The sequence below is a fragment of the Nycticebus coucang genome, chromosome 22 (genome assembly GCF_027406575.1).
Source record: "Nycticebus coucang isolate mNycCou1 chromosome 22, mNycCou1.pri, whole genome shotgun sequence".
NCBI classification, from domain to species: Eukaryota; Metazoa; Chordata; class Mammalia; order Primates; family Lorisidae; genus Nycticebus; species Nycticebus coucang.
Genome location: NC_069801.1, coordinates 16,825,977 through 16,848,428, shown reverse-complemented (window position 1 = coordinate 16,848,428; position 22,452 = coordinate 16,825,977). Strand labels below are relative to the sequence as shown.

General features: G+C 40.8%; 1 protein-coding gene across 17 annotated transcripts in view; it reads right to left on the bottom strand.

Moving 5' to 3' along the window:
• Nucleotides 1-22,452, bottom strand: part of ZBTB40 (zinc finger and BTB domain containing 40) — a 73,837-nt gene that overhangs the window by 12,601 nt on the left and 38,784 nt on the right. For 15 of the 17 annotated variants that reach the window (XR_008376948.1, XR_008376949.1, XR_008376950.1 and 12 more), the window contains 9 exons: nucleotides 11,992-12,184; nucleotides 11,235-11,377; nucleotides 7,002-7,194; nucleotides 4,858-4,994; nucleotides 4,267-4,468; nucleotides 3,772-3,905; nucleotides 2,012-2,180; nucleotides 1,254-1,721; nucleotides 311-517 (listed from right to left, as the gene is read on the bottom strand). Coding sequence is in view for 12 of the 17 variants with exons in the window: in XM_053576683.1 (XP_053432658.1) it covers nucleotides 311-517; nucleotides 1,254-1,721; nucleotides 2,012-2,180; nucleotides 3,772-3,905; nucleotides 4,267-4,468; nucleotides 4,858-4,994; nucleotides 7,002-7,194; nucleotides 11,235-11,377; nucleotides 11,992-12,184 (1,846 nt within the window). In the remaining 5 variants the exon portion in view is untranslated. Of the gene's footprint in view, nucleotides 1-310; nucleotides 518-1,253; nucleotides 1,722-2,011; nucleotides 2,181-3,771; nucleotides 3,906-4,266; nucleotides 4,469-4,857; nucleotides 4,995-7,001; nucleotides 7,195-11,234; nucleotides 11,378-11,991; nucleotides 12,185-13,166; nucleotides 13,188-19,104; nucleotides 19,167-22,452 lie in introns of those variants that run through there. The other 2 variants (XM_053576691.1, XM_053576693.1) reach the window with 2 other exon arrangements.

The window sequence follows — 22,452 nt, the reverse complement described above, 5'->3', positions numbered from 1 at the left end:
CACTGCCCAACCTGTAGTCGGTGCTCAGTCAAAGCTGTCCTCATATTTGAACTCCACCCCAAAGCTCAAAGGATTCTGGCTTCATGTAAATTCTGTAACTATAAAGTCCTACTATATTCGCCAGCCCGAAACTCTCCCAGTGAGTATTTTGTCTGTGTAGACATGTATTCCCAGGTATCTGTATGCCTAGACACTTAGAATTCTGTTTTTAATTCACTTGAGAAACATATCATGCCTAATTCCAAGTGGGCTGTAGGCAGCTCACACAGTGAAGTCAGCAGGAGAAATGACGACCTTCTCCACGCCTTACCCTCCGAGTGCTTCTTCTTGGTATGGTAGGCCAGGGCGGAGGCCTGGGTGAAGGTCATGAGGCAGTGCTTGCACATGAACGGGCGGTCCCCAGTGTGAAGGCGAAGGTGGTTCTTCAGGGTGGAATTGGCTGCAAACTTTGCCCCACACTCTTCACAGGAGAAAGGTTTCTCATCAAAGTGCTCTGTCAGCTTGTGGTACTGCATGCCTAGGGAAGCCGTGCCAAGGACCAGAAGAGACACAACGATCAGCATGCCACATCCGCAGAAGGATGCAGAGAGCACTGTCTCCGGGCAGGCCTCCAGAGGAAGCCCGGCACGAACCGCAGAATGCCTTGCCGTGCTGGTTCCTACTGCACAAGGCCACACCACTCCTCTGCCCAGCTAGTGCCCCGAAGTCACCTGGCCTCACTCTAGGGTGGATTAGGCAGGAAGTGATGCTGGGTTTATCTTCCCCAATCCCCCTCTTGAACAGGACCCAGTCACTAAGGAACAGGAAAACAAAATGCATTTTTGTGTTTCATTAGGTTTATCTAACATCTGGACAAGGGAAACAATTCTGACCATACATCCCATGGCTTCCATGACTCTTGTTGATTAACCTACGAGTCAGGCTTTAAGGGACTGGTTATATTATTTTGTATAATAACCACTATAAGTTACTAGTGCTGAGTCTGCTGTAGGCGTTGGACAAGGTGTTTAGCTGTTATCCTAAATCTTCATAACAACCCAAAAGACCAAGTGGTCTGAGGGTACCTATTAAGAGATTTGGAGAAATCAAAGTTCAGAGAGCAGATTCCAAATTACTCTCCCTCTGTAGGGACCCACTCTGTTTCCTAAGCCCACCCACACCCCTCATTTCACAACCAGGGACAAGGCCGGGAATCCAATCTATAATAGCCAGAATTATTATCTTATATATTCTGTCTTCCTGAATGTACGTACCTGAGGCATGGGCAAATTCCCTCCCACAGAGGTCGCATGTCACTGGAAGCCTCTTCTTCTTCTTCTTGGGGACGTCGGGTTCTCCCCCTGCCCCATGGGCCTCTAACTGATGCTTCTCCAGCTCTTTCTTGGAGTCCTTGGTCTCGCTGCACTCCTTACACTGCACCTGTTTGCTCTTGGCCACTCGGCAGCGCTTCATGTGCACCTTTAGGCGGCAGTAGAAATGGAAGCTTTTGTCACAGGCCTTACAGACGAAGTTTTTCTTGGCAGAGTCTGGGGAGGCAGAAGTGTCCTTCTCCTGTTGTCCTGGCAAAGAACCCGTCTCTCCTTGATCATTTTGTTCCCTAGACTGGCAATCTTCTTCAGCTGGCTCAGCAGCCTTTTCGTCTTCTTTGTCATTGGCTTCAAGGTGAAACTTCTTACTCACTTTCCAGGCTTCCTTCTCTCCATTCTCCTTAGTAAGGAAACCTGAAAAACCGAGAAATCTCATGGCTCTGGGAATTCTGTTTCTACTTTGCTTTGTGACTTTTTTTAACATGCTTCTTACAGGAGACTAGAGACTACTTGGGATATTCGAAAACCCTTTGAAGTAATATCATTGTCATCTTTCCAATAAACACAAACAGCAGCATTTTACATCTGTCTCATGCCACTTTCAGGCATTGAGAACATACAGAATGAATACCTTCAGGTAGTGGTAAATCCTTTCATGAAGTACCGCCTCTTTTCAGACTCCCCCACTCCACCCTGTTTCTTACCAAAATATGCTAACTCCTGCATGATGGGCTGCAGGCCTGGAAAAGATTTGTGGACACTGCACAGGAGGTGACATATTTCAATAGCTGAGACTGCTTTTTCCATGGCTCTGCTCAACACTGCTCTCAGGGAAACTTCAGGGCTGGCTGTCTCAGAGGAAATGCTCAGAATCTAAATGAATACCATGAGACAAAGGTGTGGGGTTAATCTCAGCAGGTTTTCAACTTTACAAAAAAAAGGTAATTCCAAGAAGGAATATACTCCCATTTATAAGTAGTTTATACTTCTTATAATACATACATTGGAGAGCCTGTTTTTCTCAAAGAACAGGAAAATGAACAAAATAAAAAAAGGAAGCACATATCAAGATAAATATACAAACATAAAGATACAAGCAGGGAAGCATAAAACATTTTTTAAAAGAAATTTTTTCCCAGAAACTAGGAGTCACCTAGATAACTCTTTTAGATCTTAATATTAAAAGCTCAGAAAGCTACAGGACTTAGTTGTTGGTGTTTCTGCCTCGCAGATCAGGATCATTCTTCATAATATGTGTGATTGTCTCAATGTCTGGAAGTAATTCTGCATGATTAGTGGCTTCATATTTTTAGATTCTTAGATGTACCCTTTTAAACATCATTTTCTTTCGCAAAAACTCAGCGTTTTAAAGAAGGTTCAAATAGGAGCTTTAAAGAGGCCAAGAATATTATTTCAAAGCTTTCCTCTTTCAGAATGTTAGAATTATCAGCAGAAAGAGTCAGTACACTGAGAAAATAAAGCTAAACCATCCACAGATGGCCAAACGAAATTTTCATTTTGGAAGATATTTTATTTCTGCTCTTTTCAAGTCTATCGAAATAAATCTGATGTCCCTGGAGGCAGACATGAGACTAATTAGTGAGGCTGAAACTGATCAACTGCAGAAGCCCCATCTCTAAAGTGTGTGGTATGCTGAAGCGAGTCTAGCAGATGAATCTTCCCTCTGAAGCCCCACAGAAATGTATGTCATCTTATTCCCATCTGAGAGTCAGACCAACATGAGCTGTCACCTGTAGGAACGGAGTAAGAAATCAGCACTTCTGCACACCTTCCTTACCTACCGGGACCAAAAAGGTGAACGTATAGTTCAATTTTATATTCCTTTCTTATTCTTCCCTTCTCAAGTTGCACGTGATCCTGGGCTAGACATCCATAAGCTCCTCCAAGCTCCACCTGGTATTCCTGGGATACTAGCCACATTTTGAGAAGCCTTACAGAAAATGAGTTGGCACTATTTGTTACCCCATATGGGCAAAAGCTTTGTTCGATCTATGTTTATCTTGGCTTCTCGTGAAGCCAGAATAGAACACGTAATAAGACCAGTTATCCTTTCCTTCATCTGAGAGAACTTGCCTTCTTAGAACAGGTTAGAGAATAGTGTCATGGTTCTCCCTGAGATTTTCCCAGGTCTAGACAAATGGAATAAATCTAGTTATGAGTTACATGACCTGGGTTCAAATCCTGGTTCTACCCGGTACCTGCTGGAGCATCTAAGATGTGTAACTTAACCCCTTGGAGTCTGAACTCTTTTGCCTGTAAACTGTGACAGCATCACCTGCCAGGTAGAGTTGGGAGGATTAAAAGAGCAGAAGTGTTATAAAGTATGGCTAGGCACACAGAAGGTACTCTGCAGGTGTTGGTTCCTCCCTTAGGAATGAAGACAGCCTTGGCATCAACTCTACAGAACACTAGGGATTCCATTTGTTGTTCACTCCCACCACACCTCTTTCACAGTCTCTGCCAGGTGCTCTTCCTCTGAGCTAAAGCACTTGAGCTCCATCCTTTGTTGGATGGCCTCTAGGATCAACTTGTTATGCTTCAGGCATGTTTCTAAAGCAGCACTTTCTGGGGTGGTCACTGAAAGAGAGGGAGATTGAAAATTTATTAGTGAAACTATAAGCACCGTATTTTCCTTCCCCTTTCCTCAACTCAACTCTTCATAATGAGGACACATTTCACCTGTCTCCTGTCTGGGGTTGGCAGGGAGGAAAATGGCAGATAGCACTGTAATCAGAACACAGTAATGAATATAATCTTAGAATAATTACTAAATTCTAAAAAAAAAGGTTTACAAACTCCCATGTCCTTGAACAAAATTACCAGTCCTTACTTCTAATGGTAGGGATGTGAATGGCCACCATGAGAGAGCTCTATTTTCTGGAAATACTGGCAATACTCTCTAGTAGGGACAAAATCACAACAGCGGTCAGTAACTTACCTGCCCGGAAGAAAGCATCAGCACCAGGCTCCCTTCGTATTTCCTCCACGAGCAGGTTCAATGGGCAGGTCTTTGTCTCCTGAGCCACCAGCAGCAATTGCCAAATGATTATAGGGGAGAGAGCCTGCTTTTCTAGAACTGCTGACATCAGGGAACTGAAACCACCTGAACCAGAGTCACGTTTCACGAGCTTCTCTATGACCTTCAAGACAGAGCATAAATACGCACAGAAGAGACTTCCTAGCCGCTGGCCCAGCTGCACAGCTGCAACTCTGGGTATTGGGTTACAGTGAGCATACTTCTGAGAAGGAGTTTTTCAACATCCTTCACCTCTGTCAACCTGAGAGATTTCTTACATAAGTAAAGCTCTTTGTTGCTCCTTTCGAATGCCCTTCCTTACTACCACAACCCTACTTGTTACTACTTTGCCTTAAAAACTGAATTATCTTCTGTTTCTTCTTCTCTACTTAGCATTTCTCAACATGACTGTGTACGTGTATTTATAGAAAATATAAATGTGTGTATATGTATGTATTCACATTTTTTTGCTTCTTTCTCTTTTTAGCCTCCCTCCTTCCCTCCTTCTCTTACCTCTCTTTCTCCAGGGGCTAAACTTGTCATGTCTGAGACCACCTTTAGTAACATCTGGTTGTCTGGGAAAATCTCGGAGAGGTTTTCGTGATACCGTCTTAATAGCTCAGTCCCATAATCATCAAGGCTTGGTCGGACTGTAAGGACATTAGCAAAACAACAGTGTTTGATGCAACAAAACTCCTACGGAAGACCACGGGGTACTATAGATGAGAGAGTAAGCCAGAGATCAACCTGAGGGCTGTCTCCTGTGCAGAGCTGAGTCCAGCTCCCGGCTCGGGGCCTCACACACACGTGTTCTATACTTAATCACTTGGTGCTTCAGGGTCATAGAGCTACAAACACTTTGAAAGTGAGTGCCTGGTGATAGAAGCTAGCAGTTGCTCAACAGGGGGGTAATTAGAAGGCTGTGCTTGCCAAAGATTCAGATGTACAGATTCAAGGGGTGTTATTCATCATGCCTGAGGTAGAGTCCATGTGGTGATCCAGAATACAGCAGGCATGAGACAAGACAGCTCGTGAACTGACCCCTGGCTCTGTTTATATGCTCTTTGGGCCAACTTGTTAGGTTCTATCTTTTAAGAGGTCATTATTTACTTGAAAATAAAGAGAAAAATCAAAGTTATTAGACATTTCCTTTAGCTTTACAGATACTAAATAAAAATTTATTCTTTCTTTGGCCCAGTAACTTCACTTCTGGAAATACCACCTTAAGAAATTATCTGAAGGCGAAAAAAAAAAAAGCCCAAAAAACTACATATAAAGACAATTGTCAATGTATAATCTGTGACTATGAAGAAGAAGATAATAATAATTAATATTTACTGAGTGCCTATGTGCCAGGAACTGTGCTAAAAGTTTTACATGTATTATCTCATAGTAGCCCCCAAATGAACATGATAGGTACCAGTCTTATTCCTATTTCACAGAGAAAATGAAGTTCAAAAAGGTTAAGTCATTTGCTCAGGCTAACACAGCTATAAAATAGTGGTGTCAGACTCAAACCCATTATGCTACATTGGTCCTAAAATCAGAAGAACATTATAACATCTTTATGACAGAAAACTGTATAGGCTTCAAAAAACAGAATCATGGGAGTTTTTTTAAAATATGGGGGAGACTATTGTAAAATGAGAGAAATCATAAAATTATAACACATAGTAGTATCAACACTATAAAAATAAAATGATAAAAGATGTCAAAGTATTAATATACTTTGATAGGATTTTACATTTTCTTCTTTATTTTTGGAATTACCTAATTTTATGTGAGTACTTATTACCTTTGTAAGCTAGAAAAAAGTTCTCCCATTTCCCAAGTACCCCTTTTCTGAAAATAATTTCAGTCCTAAATATGCCGGGACTGGGATAGGGAGAATTGGCTTGAGTTGGATTGCTTTTCTTTTTTTTTTGAGACAGAGTTTCACTATGTCGCCCTGGGTAGAGTGCTGTGGCATCTCAGCTCATAGCAACCTCAAGCTCCTGGGCTTAGGAGATTCTTTTGCCTCAGCCTCCCAAGTAGCTGGGACTACAGGCACCTGCCACAATGTCTGACTATTTTGTTGTTGCAGTTGTCTTGTTGTTTAGCTGGCCCAGGGTAGGTCGAACCTGCCAGCCTGGGTGTATGTGGGCAGCACTACAACCACTGTGATACTAGTGCGGCCCATGGGTTGCCTTTCTAAAGCATGGGATATGGACTCATTTCCCTAACCTGAAAAGACATAAGGATAGTTAGCTTGGGGCACCACAGAAACCAAATGGCACATGAGTGGAAAAGGGGCAACTAACATGTGAGGTTTTGTAGCTCGTATTTGTCAACACCACTGTCAGGATGCTAAGCCTGTGAGTACGTCTGCTCTTTCTGCTTGTACAAGTGATCCTGGGCAGCCCCAGGAAAGACATTCATGGATAAGTCTTAAACCATAGGAACATCACGAGGAAGCTTAATCAAAAGAGTCATTCTCAGATTTCAAATTTTAACTCCAAAAATACTGAGAATCACCAATTTGAGAGAGCTAGTCTCTGTTTTGCAATGACTTTTCTTAATATTATTTTATCTCCCCAGCACAGAGCCAAAAGGGTGTTGTAAGCTATTATTTTCTATGGGAGTGGTTCTAGTCCAGAGAGTCAACAATTAACTAATACCTGCAGTGCTTGGCAAAGTGGCCAATTTCTGCAAATTCTTCAGTAGAAGGCCCAAGTTTGGGAAAGTCATCTTCACAGCCTGGAGGAGTTTTACCAAACTCTCAGCAGTCAGGGTCTTCTCTTCAGTCATTCTGTGCAACAAATTTTCTATCATCTCCTTGGGTGTTCCGCCCTCACAGCAATTCAGAATCACCTGCAGTGGCAAGCAATCAACCAGACACCAGTTACTGGCAATTCGAAATTTATCTGACGCACCACTGGAAAACCCAGCGAGATGGCATTATAAAGATGCCCTGTTTCCCAGTCCTCTTACGCTGTTCTCCAGCACTATTTTCTGTTTTCATAGTTTCTTCCTTGTTTCAATAAAAATCCAAAACATTCTCCAAACAACTCCACGAAAATCTTTCTTTCTCAATTGCAGGTTTGTGTATATTCTCTGCTTCAAACAGCTTGTGTTTTGTGAAAACATTCTTAAACTAGGCCTATATGATAAAGGAAAGTAGCTTGTATCTTACTCAGTTCTTTAGTTCGTTTAGACACTAAGATTGAGAGACACAGTCTGGCAGTTAATTAATATGGTATAATGCTTTTCAATTTCTGTTCAGTAGTTCATGACATGGGTAGAGGTTGTAATTTCAGAGTAATTCTACTATTTTACTTCCTTTCATTATATTTGCATAGTAATTTGAGTACCTAGATAATTTATAATTTGTGGACTCTAAAACAATAGATTTTAAGTGCCTTTCTGGATTATTTTTTTTTATGAATTCTTTATTATCCATTTCTCTCATTCCCAACGGTCATATACATCAGTCCCAGTCATAATTCAACACTTGTATACTCTCTCGTTCTTCTTGGCATGCTAGAGGATTTTTCTGAGTCAAAGGGCACAGAACTTCAGCAAAAGTTTGAAAAATAAAACACGTGGACAGACATTTTATAGATATCTTCCTATTACAATAGAACGATTTCTTAATGGACTACGATGTAGTATGCATCACTTAGCTCGGTGAAACTGATAAAGCAGGGGATTATTTCTAATATGCAATCTACAGATCCACAGTCACTGAATTTTGAGCTTTCCTTTGGGAAAATGCCAGCTCTCAAGAGAAACAGTCAAGCAGATCAATCATGATAGTATGCCAGAGGCCGCCATTATCAAATTAACTTCCATTTTAAAATAATGAATTTAGTTTTAAAACCAAATTGGCTTTATATGTATGAAAGGAATACATATAAAATAAGTCAAGCTGTCATATTCCTTGTCAGTACGAACTGAGTCGTTGTCTTTGTTTAAGGTCTAATATATAGATTTCCATTAAATACTAAATGAATCATAATTTAAAGTTTAAGAGTTTGTCTCTAAAAACCATACTGATTGCACCACTAAATCTTAGCTTTTAGGCAATAAGCTGATGCAAAATGAGGCAGTCAGTTACTGTTAAGAGTAGGTATGGGCTGAAAGCCAGTGAGACCTGGTTTGAACCATAGTTCTAACATTTATTGCCTTTGTAACCTTGGGCAAGTTATTGGATTCATTGACCCTTATGTTCCTAATTTGCAAAAGAAGATAACATTACCAACTCTTGCACAATTCATATGAGGATTCTATAAAGTGAAAGTGCTATTTACAGAGCCTAGCACAACTCCCAGGGCGTAAGTGATCTTTAAAAAATGATAGTAACACTGTCATTATTATAATATTATTAGGGAGCAGTGCACACAGTGGTTAAGAGGCTGCTTTAATTAGAAGCCTGGGTCCCAGTACTGGCCCCAAACAGCCGTGTCTTTGGGTGAGCTGCTTAACCTCCCTAAGTTTCTATTTTGTCAACTTTAAAATGACAGTGAAAACCATGACTTCATAAAGTTGCCACAAAGGTAAAATTCAGCAATGTTTAAAAGATCCTCAGCACACTGCCTGGCATATAGTAAGCAATAAATAAATGGCAGCTATAGTAATTACTAAATCTGTGTCCAGTCCTAAAGCAAAGACATTCCTATTTACAGCTTCTTACACAACTGAAGGTGTTTATAAAGGCCATGGCACCCACGATTTGCAGAATTTCATACCAGAAGAAAAAGTTTGAAATAGGGTACACATTCCACATGAAGTCAAAACACTGTAGTGGCCGACACTCGCCTCTACACTCCTGCTTTGTGAGTATGCTTCAGTTTTCACGAGAAGGAGCAGCTTAATGAAGCTCTGGGTGGAACCCCAATCTTAAGAAGTGTTTTTGTGATTTATAACTAATTTAAGTTCTTCTGCTTCAGCTTTCTGTATCAAGTAAAGTGAAAGTGACAGAAGAAAATGACAGTGTGGTCTATCTTGCTGCAGAGAATGAGGCTGAGCTTGGGCCCTACCTATGAATGCCATTTTGCCAAGATAATGAAACGGTTCAAGGGACACATCCAATCTAGCTAATCGGGAAAAGGTTTGAATGAATAATTGAATGAAATCACCAAAGAGGGAACATGGAATTTCTAGAGATACAAGCAATTTACTTAAACAGAATGCCTGAAATGACACTTAATCTGAAGTCTAAGGAGAAAATAGAAGTTTAATCTTTTTTTTTTTTTGTATATTATCTTTCTCTAAGAAGTCAAAGGACTTAAATTCTGAAAAACAGAATTAATTTGCAAAATACAATTTTGAGACTGTTACTTCTCTTACTTATATACACATATATGTGTAATATAAGATTACTGAGAAAATAAAATCTAGGATCCAGTCTGAGCTATAAATCCAGGGCTTAGTCATTATACCAATGGTTTCTAAAAACATTTAAGTCACTTCCCATGGTTTTAAGAATTGATGTCATTTCTATCCCTATTCTTGCTTTCCAGATATAAAAATATTTTTAGTACAAACTTGAAATCAATAACACCAACAAATACAGTTATCTAGTTGTCCTGAGAAGTCATGCCAGCAGTTATGAGGATTTTAGTAGCTGGCTGGTGGGAGAGTAAATTGGCACAACCTTCCTGAAGGGCAGTTCAGCAGCATGTATCAAACACTTGAAAATTTTTACACTTTCTATTCCAAAATTCCACCTCTTAGAAATTAGTCTAAGGAAATAATTTAAGAAGTATGCAAAGAGGGCAAGGATGTACTCTACATCATCACTTATTATAGCAAAAAACCTGAAAACAGTGGCTGTTCCGAAGTGAGTGAGTGATCTCACTTGACGGTTCACAGTCAGTTACAGACTGAACTCCTTGCTCTGCTCTTTCCCCACTTCTCACTACTGTACTTGTCTTAAAAAAAAAAACAAAACCCTGAAAACAAACACCCAGCAATGTATGGTACATCCATCAGACAGGATACAACACAACTATCAAAATCCATGTCATAGGTATAGCAATGTTTTGACATATTAAATAAAAAACCAAGTTAAAAAACTGTATGTTTCAGCTTGGTGCCTGTAGCTCAGTGGCTAGGGTGCCAGCGACATACACTGGAGCTGGCAGGTTCGAATCCAGCCCAGGCCAAACAACAATGATAACTACAACTGAAAATAGCTAGGCATTGTGGCGGGCGCCTGTAGTCCCAGCAACTTGGGAGGCTGAGGCAAGAGAATTGCTTAAGCCTAAGAATTTGAGGTTGCTGTGAGCTGTGACACCACAGCACTCTACCCAGGGAGACAGCTTGAGACTCTGTCTCAAAAAAGAAACAAACAAACAAAAAAACCCTGTATGTTTCATATAAGCTCATCCCAGGATGACTCAAATGAGAAAGGGCAGGAGCATGTGATCCAAAATGTTATTAGCCGTGCTCATCTCTGAGCGGTGGGAACTGAATTCTTTTTGTTTTTGCTTATTTTCCCAATTTTCTACATATTAACAAGAGAGCACATCACTTCTATAAAGAGAAAAAGTATCATAATTACAAATTTTCCTTAGCATTTCAGCTCCCAGTATAGCTATTTTTAGTGAAGACTAATTGGATCAGCGCAAGAACAGTATATATCCATCTATCCACCCACCCACCTATCCATCCATCTACCCACCCACCCACCGACCAGACGACTCAACATGTAAGGCCTCAGTAAGCTGCTGCAAGGGATACAATGGGGCATGAAACAAGAAACTGAACATCAAGGTGCTTACTATGCAGGATGTATAAAAATACTGCAAAGTATTGCGATGTGCTACCAAAGATTATTCTTTCTTTCTTTCTTTTTTGCAAGTACTATATGAATTCAGAAGGGGGCAGGAAATACTCAACACAGTTACCCTCTTTTCAGCACCAGTCAGGAATTCCTCCTTGGCTGTTTCCAGGAACTCCACAATAGGTCTCAGCTGTGTTACACATCGTATCAGGTCCTCTTTGTGTTCCAGTAACAGAACAGACAAGGTCTTTCCCTCCTCTGTGCTCTCTGGGGGAGAAAGAGTTAGAGACACACAAGAGAAGCTACTCAATTTGAAGAAAATGACAGCATGGTTTGTCAAGAGAGATCTAACAGAATAGTAAAGTGATTTCCAGCTTATTCTGAGCACCTGAATGTAGAATCTCTTTTACAGAGGAAAATACTTTATTATTCTGTTTAAACTCTATGAAAGGAAAAATGTTTCATTTATCTGTCGAAACACAAAGCTGCAGAGCTAGCCAGAGGTTAACTTCTGGTTGGCAAGGCCAGTGCTTTGTACCTAAACCAAATGAGAGACACTTCAGTCTTTAAGCGCTGTCAGCAAACTGTTTCACCCTGGGCACCCAAGTCATTGATTTGGTTGTGTGGCTTTCTGAAGGACAGGAGAACATTGATGGTATTCTCCAACTTTGAGGCACCAGCCTAGTTAACCATGGGGATAGAAATATAGACTCAAATTTAGTCTGTGTATATTTAACATGCAGCTTCTGGAATTGCATGTAGAACTTATGTAAAAACCACTTAATAGCGAAGCCACCAAAAAAGTGTACCATTGGAACAAACTTTATAGCATCTTCCCAGAATAAAACTCAGTCACTCCAGCAGACAGGATTTTCTCCTACCTTTTGGCTGCACTGTTTCTACACCTTCTGGTTTTCTGTTTAACAGTGCTGTTTTTACTGCAGGATTAGAATCTTGGTACAGCCTCAAGAGAGACACCACAGCCTGGACATCCAGGTTCTCATCTCTGACTTTATTCAGGATTCTCTGGAATGCTGAATGTCCTTCTTCAACCTCAAGACATTTCATTATGGTCTAAGGAACAAAAGTATCCAGAGAGAGATTAGCCAGCCACAAGAACCACATGCTGCTCTTGCATTTGGCAAGCAAAGCTCTCAACAGTTTGATCTTACACACCACACTTTCTTCCCCAGCGGCAGTTCCAACACACCCTGCCGTCTCACATTCCCTCCCCTGTTGTCTGGAGGACTCCTATTCCACAATTCCACACTCTAACCTTGATAAAGGTTACCTCTGCTGGGAAGCCTTTCCCACCACAGGCCCTATCTCCTCTTTACTTCTTTGTTTTTTTTTTTTTGGAAACAGAGTCTCACTGTGTCACTCTGGTGTCAATCACAACTCACTCCAACCTCAAACTACTGGGCTCAAAAAATCCTACCTCAGCCTCTCGAGTAGCTGGGACTACACATGTGTGCTACAGCTGGCTTATTTTTCTGTCTTTTGCAGGGACAAGGTCTTCCTCTTGCTCAGGTTGGTCTTAAACTCCTGGTCTCATGCAATCCTCCCGGCTCAGCCTCCCAGAGTGCTAGGATTACAGGTGTGAGCCACTGTGCCTGGCCTCTCTTTAACTGCTTTTAATTCTATATTTGTTACAATACATTATAATTATTCTTTTTTCCCCCCGCTTTTCCAATTAGGTTTCTGGAAGCCAGTGATTGTCCTTTCTAAAGCTCAGTACCCCTGCAACTAGTGTGGCCTGACACACAGTAGGTGTTCTGTGAATGTTTAACAAAATGCACTCTTATCTAATGACACCTTTCTGAATCTTATAATATTTTGAGTATTTCTTGGGCAAGGATATCTGAATTTAAATGGAATGAACTGTCATTTTATTATTTGAGAATGCAATTAAAGTCTCACAATTTAGGAAAAAGAGCACTTTAAGTCATTTACATTACGAATGATAGACTATTTAAAAAGACATGGGCCTTGGGCGGTGTCTGTGGCTCAGTGAGTAGGGCGCCGGCCCCATATGCCGAGGGTGGCAGGTTCAAACCTAGCCCCGGCCAAACTGCAACCAAAAAATAGCCGGGCGTTGTGGCGGGCGCCTGTAGTCCCAGCTGCTCCAGAGGATGAGGCAGGAGAATCGCGTAAGCCCAAGAGTTAGAGGTTGCTGTGAGCTGTGTGACGTCATGGCATCTACCCAAGGGCGGTACCGTGAGACTCTGTCTCAAAAAAAAAAAAAAAAAAAAGACATGGGCCTTATTAATTTTAGATAGATTCTATAACAATTAAGGTTAACAATGTATTGGCTTGTAGTTGCCAGCTATAAGAAGAACATGTGATTCACACTTTAATTATCCCACGTTAATGACGGCTTCCAACCTGAAGGGGCCTTGCAGTTTCTTCCCCTAACCAAACCTGTTCACACAACAAGACTTCAAGCCTTGCCTCTGGTCTTGTGCCACTTAACTCTCAGTGGCACTTGGCACTGGCATTGCCACCATATCACAATTCTTCTGACTTCAGCAACACTCAGCTTTTCCCCAACTCATAATCATAAACAGTACCCTTGGAGAGATTTTATCTTTCTCCCCTCCTCCCAAATAAATAGGAATTACAAATGAGTTAGCTCTTGTGTTTCTTTTCTTTGCTTTATCTTGCTTCCTAATCATGAAATGGCTGCATAAAACTAAATTAAATGTTTAAAAAAACTTCCTGTTTTTTTGTCATCTCCAAAAGTAAACATAGATAAAACACAGTTTAAAAACCCACATTAAGGTATCATAGGAGTAAGTAATTTCCAAGAACCTAAGGTAACTCATCTTCTATTCAAAAAAAATAATAAGGCTGGGTACAGGGTCTCATGCCTGTAATTCTAGCACTTTGGGAGGCTGAGGTGGGAGGACCGTTGAAGGCCAGGAGTTTGAGACCAGCCTGGGCAACATAGCAAGACCCCATCTCTAAACAAACAAACAAACAAAAGAATAGCTGGGTTATGGTGAGGCACACCTGTAGTCCCAAGCAACTTGAGAGACTGAGGCTGGATGGCTGCTTGAGCCCAGAAATTTGAGGCTGTAGTGAGCAATGATCACACCACTGTACTCTAGCCTGGGCAATAAAGACCCTGTCTCAACTAACAAAAAAAAAAATAATAACAAACAAATACAACTCATCAGTTAATGCTTAGTTCCCACTGGTCTAACTGAATCAATGTTTCATGTTTTTGTTAGTCTATTCTTCAAAATGCCTTTTTTTGCTAACAGCCACAGGGCCCCTATATTAGGCAGCCTCTAAAGTGGCTCCCACTGATCCCTCACTCTAGGTATTCAGACACTTGGGCTGAACCTCACGACTTGCTTCTAAGGAAGGGAATACAGCATAAGTTATGGGATGCCACTTCAGAGGTTAGGGTACTACGGCTTCTGGCTTGCCTACGTTCTTCCTCTCTCTTTCTGCTCTTGCTCTGGGAGATGCAAGCTGCCATGTTGTGAGCTGCCCTATGGAGAGGCTCACATGGAAAGACACTAACATCTCCAGGCAACAGCCAGTGAGTAAGCTTGGAAGTAGATCTTCTGAAGCTTGCCAACAGCTATGAATGAGCTTTAAAAAAGATACTCCTGGGCGGCGCCTGTGGCTCAGTGAGCAGGGCGCCAGCCCCATATACCAAGGGTGTCGGGTTCAAACCCTGCCCCGGCCAAACTGCAACAAAAAAATAGTCGGGCATTGTGGCGGGAGCCTGTAGTCCCAGCTACTCGGGAGGCTGAGGCAGGAGAATCGCCTAGGCCCAGGAGTTGGGAGGTTGCTGTGAGCTGTGTGATGCCAGGGCACTCTACCGAGGGCAATAAAGTGAAACTCTGTCTCTACAAAAAAAAAAAAAAAAAAAATACTCCTTTGGTTGAGCTTTGAGATGACTGTAGCCCTGGTTGATACCTTGACTGCAGGCTTGTGAGGGACTCTGAGCCAGAGGACTCAGCTAAACTGCACCTGGATTCCTAACCCACGAAAACCTGAGTAATAAAGGTTTTTTAGCAGCTAATATTGAAAAGCAACTTGTGACACAGCAATAGATAGCTGCTACAGACCCACTCCCTGTGAATAAATCCCTTAGTGCGCGTGTTTCTTTGTCTTCCCTTTCCTTTCTTCCTTTCTTTTATGCATCCTAATTGATGCAGCATACAGCTACCTCATTCTATCCTAGGCCAGGATTTTTTCCCACATGAAGCTCTGCAAATATCCCAAATCTACCTTTCTCAGTATATCCAATTTGTCTGGCATTATCATTTGCGCCAGTGGGGAAGAGAAGCTTTCATCAATGGTGGCATCTGATGAGCTTCTCATTATCCTCTCTGCTGTCTCCCCCTCTGCAAAACTACTCAGCAGTGAAATTAAAACATTTGTTCACTTCATTGCTCAGCAGTGATGCTAGGGTGACCATCTGGGAAGAGAAGCAAAGGTGGGCTGATGAAAGGGCAGCCCTGCTCTCTGCTCTTTCTTCCAAAACCTACTGGGGACCTGCACCAGAGCCAGAGCTATGACTGTTCCTCCATCAGACCCCGAGCCGCCTGCGGCTCCATGGTGGAGTGAGTAAGCCCTTTGCAGAAAACAGCATCTCCACCTCAACAGAAGGTGTCACGTATCAAGACAAACTGGGGTTCGTTAATTGCTACCATGTAACAGAACTCCAAGAGAGGAACTAAAACAGTTTTGTCAAAAGGGGTAGGTTCTTTAATCATGCATTTGGAACTAACTCCTTTGATGCTCAGGGTTAAAGGTACTTTACTGAATTCATGTTAATTCATGGTCACACAAGCAATCAAAGTACTTCACCTATAAGTGAAATATAGGTATAGATGTTTAAAAATGAGACAGTTTCCTTTCTCTCTATCTATGCAAAATCATTTAATCATTCTCTTAACTAGTCTTTTAATTGAATTCACTTATTTTCCCCAACTGTTTGCCTACTTCCTTCAAATCTGTTTGAGTTACAACATATTCCTGTTCACTCAGGTATCCCTTGACTGCTGAGGACCAGATGGTACCAATAATGATATGAAGTACAATTGCTCACCGCTGTCCCAGACACTGCAGACAGGAAGGCCACCTACTTTCCTCCTCATAACAGTCCCCAGAGGCATTACTACCACTACAACATGTACTTTAGATGAGAGCCAGAGAGGTTAAGGCACTTGCCTAAGGTCAGGTACAAAGCAACTGCTCATCCAGAACAACCTGGATGAGACACGGTATTCATTCCATGCCCCTGGCATTCATTCTACCTCCCAGATCTGAAGTGTAATCAGATCTATTTATGCTGGTTCTACTAGACTTACCAGAGTCAACATTGCTTCAAACACGGGATCGAGGGGTGTCCAATGGGCAGCCCATATGGGCTCTATGTGGATTATTTGAGGACTGTTCTGCTTATCTGTGATGTTGGATATCACGAAAAGTATGTATGGATCTTTTTCTTTTATCATCAGCTTTCATTAAGTGTTTGTGAATTTAATGTGTGGTCCAAGATAACTCTTACACTTCTAATGTGCAACAATAAAGAAAAAAGATTAGATATCCTTGAGAAAATCTGTACCCTTTTTCTTGATCTCAATGATGAGTATAGAGACTGGTACATAGTAGGTGCTTGATAAATGTTTGTTTAATGAAATCCCCTTCATTAAGACCACTAGCCCCTCTATCTATGGCTGCACATCTCAGACTTAATAATGAATAGAGAAGAGATTTGGAAAAACAACTTATTTCCACTTCTCACAGACCAATAAAATGAATCCCATTAACTCATTCTCAAGAGGGCTACCCAACACCGTCAGTGAAGACAGTCCTCAAAACACAGAAACGCACCACTTGACAAGCCTCCAAAGCTGCGGACACACCTGAAAACATCAGATTCACATAGGAGAAGAGACTTGTTTGCCTTTGAAATATAGTTGAAGGAGAAAAAAAAAGCTTTGGGAGTGTTTCTAGAACTTTAGGTAGAAAGTGGATCAAAAAGCCCAGAAATCAATAGTAGAAAAAGTTATCTCCTTATTCTAGTTAAAGACCTGCTTTGCTATATACACAATTAAAAACAGAGACATGGCTAGGCATAAAGAAGGAAGACAATTAAAAGTAGAGTATAAAACTGAAAAAAAGTATGAGTTTGGCTTTATATAAAAGTTTTACTTGGCTTAGCCAGAGGTCAGTAGTGACCTCTTGGGTCACTATTTGCTTTTTCTAATGGGTAGGGATATTACACAGAGATAAAGACAGGCAAAAGACACTTCCCAGCCCAGCCCCCAAGAGATTTCTCCTTAATCAGTTTTGGCTTTGGCTTCACACAATTCAAGCAGCCTAGCCTCTTCTCAAGTTGCTGCAATCACTGCTCAGGGAATGGCTTTGCCACCTTTCATCACTGATCTCAGGGAAAAAAATAACCAGGACACCGGTTCATGGCATCCTCTCCAAATTCATTCTAGCCCAGCTGCACACCCTATACCTGGGTTCCAGAAAAGGAACAGGTGAGTCCACCTCAACCATCACTCACAAGCCTTACCAAGCCTCAAAATTATACAGAGGGGTAGATTATTAATAATGTTAAGCTGCCTGAAGTTACATTGTGATAATTAACCAAATCACAAAAATCAACAACCATGAAACACCACTTAGAGCTCTTTGGGAGCTATAAATGTATGAACACAAAAAATCCAAAACAACCTTTAAAACTGTACAGAAATGTAAAATAATGTGATAAGTGAACAATTCTTAAATGCTCTCATCTCTGAAGCCTTTCTGTAACTTGGCAACTCCTGTGCACACTTCCCCCCCAAATAATCACATGTGGCAGTATGCGGTACATCTTTGCTATCAAGACATAAGGATAGGATCAAGTCTAAAGTTTATTTTGCTAGCAGCCAGCTCAGGGTGTCTGGCACAAATTAGTTACTCAGTAAGTATCTGTCGAATCAAAGTACAAGTAAAGAATAACACTTGGGGAAAGTGGGTATTCAGCAGCTTCTCCCAACACTGAAAGGTGCCAGCACAGACATCACGACATCTGCCACCATATACTGTGAGTTTTGTAAGTCTTCAGCCGTACTTCTCAAAATGTGATCTACAGATACCAAACCAGCAACCCATGGGGAACTTGTTACAGATACAGATTCCCAAGCTCTACCAAAACCTAAGAATCAGACTCTCTGGAAAGGAAAGTGGTCTGGAGGTATACATTTTAACAAGCACACCAGATGATTCTTGCATACATGGCACCATTGTTCTAAGACTGCTTCATACCAGACACTACCTCTGTAGTTCAGGAAGCTACTTCCAAATACTTATTTGAAAGCATGCCTTACAAATCAAGCTTAAATAACAAACCATCTCATGTCAAAGTAAATGACCACGGCACCAGGATATTACAAGGTATTCAGTGAAAAAGGGTTTCAAGATCTATTAAGTCTAAAAACACTGAGTTAATGTATAAACAAACAATAGAAGTTGTTACCTGTTGATCTCCTACTGTGTGCCTGGCATTTTACTATGAGTTTTATATAAAATCTTAATTAATTCACAATGACCCTATGATGTAAGTGATCCCTTTTACCAATTAGGAAACTAAGGCTTATAAAGATTTTAAGTTGCTCGAGGTCACAATGATGGCAAATGGTAGAGCTGGATAAATAAATTTTATATCCAAAATATAGTATTTCCAATGGAGCACTACTTAGCAAATAAGAAGGAATGAACATGCAATAACATGGATGAATCTCAAAATAACATGCTGAATGAAATAAGGCAAACAAAAAATACATACGACCCCAATACTATAGAAAATGCAAACTAATGCATGGTGACCAAAAGCCCATCAGTAGTTACCCACAGGATGGGTAGGTGGAAGGGCAGGAGAGAGGGATTACCGAGAACAGAAAAAAACCATGGGGGTGATTGGAATGTTTACCATATTAATTGTGGTGATGGTCTCAGGACATACTAAAACTTACCAAATTATACACTTCAAATGTGTACTGTTTCCTGTATGTCAATTATGAGTCAATAATGCTGTCTAAAACAAGGAGAGAGAGAGAGAGACAGAGAGAAAGTGGAGGGACTAAGCATAAAGCAGCACCTCTGAACTCCACATTTAATTTAAACTTAAGTTCTTAAAGCATCTTTTCCCATTTTCTTTCTGAAGTTGAGAGATTTATTATGGACTACAACGGTTTAAAGACAGCCACCAAGTGATTCGTAGAGCTCTTACTCTGACCTCTAAAGCTGAGGAAGAAATTACATAAGCCTATAATGATCACCAACAGTGAATCAGTGTTATTCCAAAGTACTATTAATGTTATTGCCATCAAAAGATTAGAACAACAATCGGGGAAAAAGAAAGAAATGTTGAACGAATCCATATATATCAAGACATTTCTTGAGCACTTGTTATGTGCCAGACACTTCTTTTAGGTACCATTGTTTAAGAAAAAAATGCTTAAGACACAGTTCAAATAAGTACAGAGGTGATTCCCTAATAACTTGAGTACTGCTGATCTAAGGAATAATGTTACTATTCTATAGCCAGATAAATGGAAAGGAAGCCTTAAGAGCAAATGAAGAGGCGTGTTTATAAGCTATCAAGGTAACAAACTAATGACAAAAATGATGGATTGAACAGTTAAGAGACTTGAAAGTGCAAAAATATAAAACCATAATGTCCTTCAGCATAATCAGTACAAAGAGTACCAAGGATTTATGACTTGAAACCTCCCAAAGAGAGTCATCAGGTTTAGGCTAGCCTTGTAAACAGCTTGTCTCCCAAGAAAACAATTTATAGCTAACTGCCAATTAGCAAAGTTATAATAAATAGTAGACCTTGAATTTATTTTTTTAGAAAGTAAATTTGCTATGGATCAGGAAAACATTTAATTATTAGAAGGCATTTATTGCTTTAACACTAAATTTCCTACTGTAACATGGGAGGACCGACCCATCTCATCTCTATCCATCAGAGGAGCACGCCTGCCTGGAGCAGTGCCCTCTCTGCCAGCAGCCTCTCAGAATGGGGAAACAAGCCTGGGAGAAAGGGGCAGCCAGAGGAGTTTTAAAGTAGCTGTGGAGGTGAATCCTGTAGGGTCAGGTCTGAGGAACCAGGTAGTGAGGGAGCACACAGGTGGGCATGTGTCTCAGCTGAGTTACTTACTAAAGAAAACAAAAAGTCAGCTAAGAGCATGACGGTCACAGGGCAAGTTTTCTCATTCCAAACATTTATACATATATGTATCATTTTCACACTGTTGAGAGGCACCATGTGTAAGAGAACAGCTTTTTTTTTTTTTTTTTTTTGTAGAGACAGAGTCTCACTTTATGGCCCTCGGTAGAGTGCCGTGGCCTCACACAGCTCACAGCAACCTCCAACTCCTGGGCTTAAGCGATTCTCTTGCCTCAGCCTCCCAAGTAGCTGGGACTACAGGCGCCCGCCACAACGCCCGGCTATTTTTTGGTTGCAGTTTGGCCGGGGCCGGGTTTGAACCCGCCACCCTCGGTATATGGGGCCGGCGTCCTACCGACTGAGCCACAGGTGCCGCCCGTGTAAGAGAACAGCTTTAAAACCAGAATTCTTAGTTTGAATGCTGGCTCAGGGTTGTATAAGCTCTGTAACCTTTGCCAATTTCTTTGACACAGTTTTCTCATCCATAAAACAGGACTGAACACTAGTACCACACCTCAATAGTTTTTGTGAGGGTTAAAGAGAATAACGTGTACCAAGGTTAGCTTAGGAAGTATTCAATAAATGTTTATCATTATGTCTGAAAATGGCCAATGTATTCCTAAACACTGGATGTAATTAACTATATTAACTCTATATAAAGTTCTTTTTCATACGTATTTTGAGTATCTGTTGCTGTTTTGTTTTTGTTTTTATGGTTTAAATCTCTGATTTGGGGTTAGTCATGACTATCTTCTGCCTCATTTTATCCTTGATTAAGAGGAAATACTATGATCAGTGGAGTATCCTGGATCAAAACTGATTAGAGGCTGGAATTCACCTACTGAACAAAATATAACCTCATTTTGTGGAACAGAATAGAGAACCCTGAAAAAAAACCATATACTTATAACCAACTGGTCCTCAACACAGCAGACAAAAACATACACTGGGGAAAGGACACACTATTCAATAAATGGTGGTGACAAAACTGGACAGCCATATGTGGAAGAATGAAATTGGGTGCCTATCTCTCACTGTATATAGAATTTAACTCAAAATGGATTAAACACTTAAATGTAAGACCTGAAGCAGGAAAAAAATTCTAGAAGAAAACCTAGAAAAATCTCCTCTAGACATTGGCCTAAGCAAAGAATTTATGGCTAACACCCCAAGAACAAATGCAATAAAAACAAAAATAGACAAATGGGAACTAACCAGAAAGCTTCTGCACAGCAAAAGAAATAATCATCAGAATATAAAGACAACCTACAGAGAAAATATTTATGAACTATGTGTCCAACAAAGGACTAATATGAGAATCTATAAGGAACCCAAACAACTCAGCAAGAAAAAAACAACCACCCCATTAAAAAGTGGGCAAATGACATGAACAGGCATTTTTCAAAAGAATATATGCAAAGGGCCAACAAACACATGAAAAAATGCTCAACATCACTAATCATTAGGGAAATGCAAAAAGTAAAAATATAATGAGATTCTACCACCCTACCTCTGTCAGAAGGGCCATTATTAAAAAGTCAAAAAAACAACAGATGTTGGGGTAGATGTGGTGAAAATATACACTGTTGTTGGAAATGTAAATTAGTACAACTTTCATGGAGATAAGTATGGAGAGTTTCTCAAAGAACTAAAAGTAGGGCTTAGTGTCTGTAGCTCAGCAGCTAGGGCGCCAGCCATATACACTGGAGCTGGCGGGTTCCAATCCGGCCTGGGCCTGCCAAACAACAATAACAACTACAACCAAAAATTAGCTGGGCGTTGTGGCGGGCGCCTGTAGTCCCAGCTACTTGGGAAGCTGAGGCAAGAGAATTGCTTAAGCCCAAGAGTTTGAGGTTGCTGCGAGCTGTGACACCACAGCACTCTACCAAGGGTGACATAGGGAGACTCTGTCTCAAAAAAAAAAAAAAAAAAAGAACTGAAAGTAGATATATCATTCAATCTTGCAGTCTCCCACTCACTACTGGGTATCTACCCAGAAGAAATGAAAATCATTATATCATTATATAATGACATATAATGATATATCCTTTTTTCCAAAAAGGAAATCATTATATCAAAAAGCTATGAGCACTTGTATGTTTATCACAGCACAATTCACAATGGCAAAGGTATGGACTCAACCTAA